Genomic DNA, 949 nt, shown 5'->3' on the forward strand with positions numbered 1-949 from the left:
TGTGTCCCTACAACCGTCCATCTTTCCCGTTGCCCCCCCTACAGGCGCAGTTCCGGGCAGAGCCTCCTCCGCCACGCTGCTGGTGACGTCGGTGACGTCGGTGCTGGCGTCGCTGTACCTGGCGCTGGTTTTGGCCTTCGGCCTCCACGACCTCTGCCTCGTCTGCCTCAGCACCTACGCCGTCAACGCCGCCCTCCTCTTCCTCAACTGGAGGCGCTGGCGGCGCTGCGGCCGAACCACAGGCCAGAAACGCGACTGACGACGATGACGTGGCGACGGCGGTGTGGTGACAACATGGCAGCGACAACGACATGGCAGTGGCGACACGGCAACGGCAGTGACAACGACATGGCAATGGCAGCAACAACACGGCGACGACGGCGACAACGACATGGCAACAGCGACAACGACATGGCGGCGGCGGCGATAACGACATAGTGGTGGCAACAACATGGCGGCGGCAACAACATGGCGGTGACAAGGTGATGGCAACAACAACATGGGGAGGCGACGACGGCGGTGACGACAGCATGGCGGCAACAACATGGTGGCAGTGGCAACATGGTGACAGCGACAACAACAGGGCAGCAGCGACAACATGGCGGCGACAATATGGAGGCAATGGTGTGACGGTGACAATGACATGGCGGTGACAACGACATGGCGGTGATGGTGACATGGTGGTGCCAACATGACAGTGACGATGTGACAACGTGACAGTGACAACAGGGCGGTGACAATTTGACGTTGACAAGGTTGATGACGTGGTGGTGACAACGTGACGGTGAGGACATGGTGATGACAGTGTGACGGTGACAACATGGTGGTGACAGCGTGATGGTGGCAATGTGACAGTGATGTGGTTGTGACAGTGACAACGTGACGGTGACAACATGGTGGTGACGATGACAACATGGTGGTGACGATGACAACATGGTGGTGACAGTGA

General features: G+C 59.2%; 1 protein-coding gene across 1 annotated transcript in view; it reads left to right on the forward strand.

The window, feature by feature from the left end:
• LOC104915861 (vitamin K epoxide reductase complex subunit 1-like) overlaps positions 1-608 on the forward strand; it is a gene marked incomplete at its 5' end in the record, with an annotated part of 2,044 nt that extends 1,436 nt beyond the window's left edge. Inside the window, one exon of the mRNA XM_010726800.2 lies at positions 45-608. Coding sequence (XP_010725102.2) covers positions 45-259 — 215 coding nt within the window. The remainder of the gene's footprint in view (positions 1-44) is intronic.
• Between the last annotated feature and the right edge of the window lie 341 nt (positions 609-949).

Source organism: Meleagris gallopavo, unplaced genomic scaffold (assembly GCF_000146605.3).
Source record: "Meleagris gallopavo isolate NT-WF06-2002-E0010 breed Aviagen turkey brand Nicholas breeding stock unplaced genomic scaffold, Turkey_5.1 ChrUn_random_7180001856813, whole genome shotgun sequence".
Taxonomy (NCBI): Eukaryota; Metazoa; Chordata; class Aves; order Galliformes; family Phasianidae; genus Meleagris; species Meleagris gallopavo.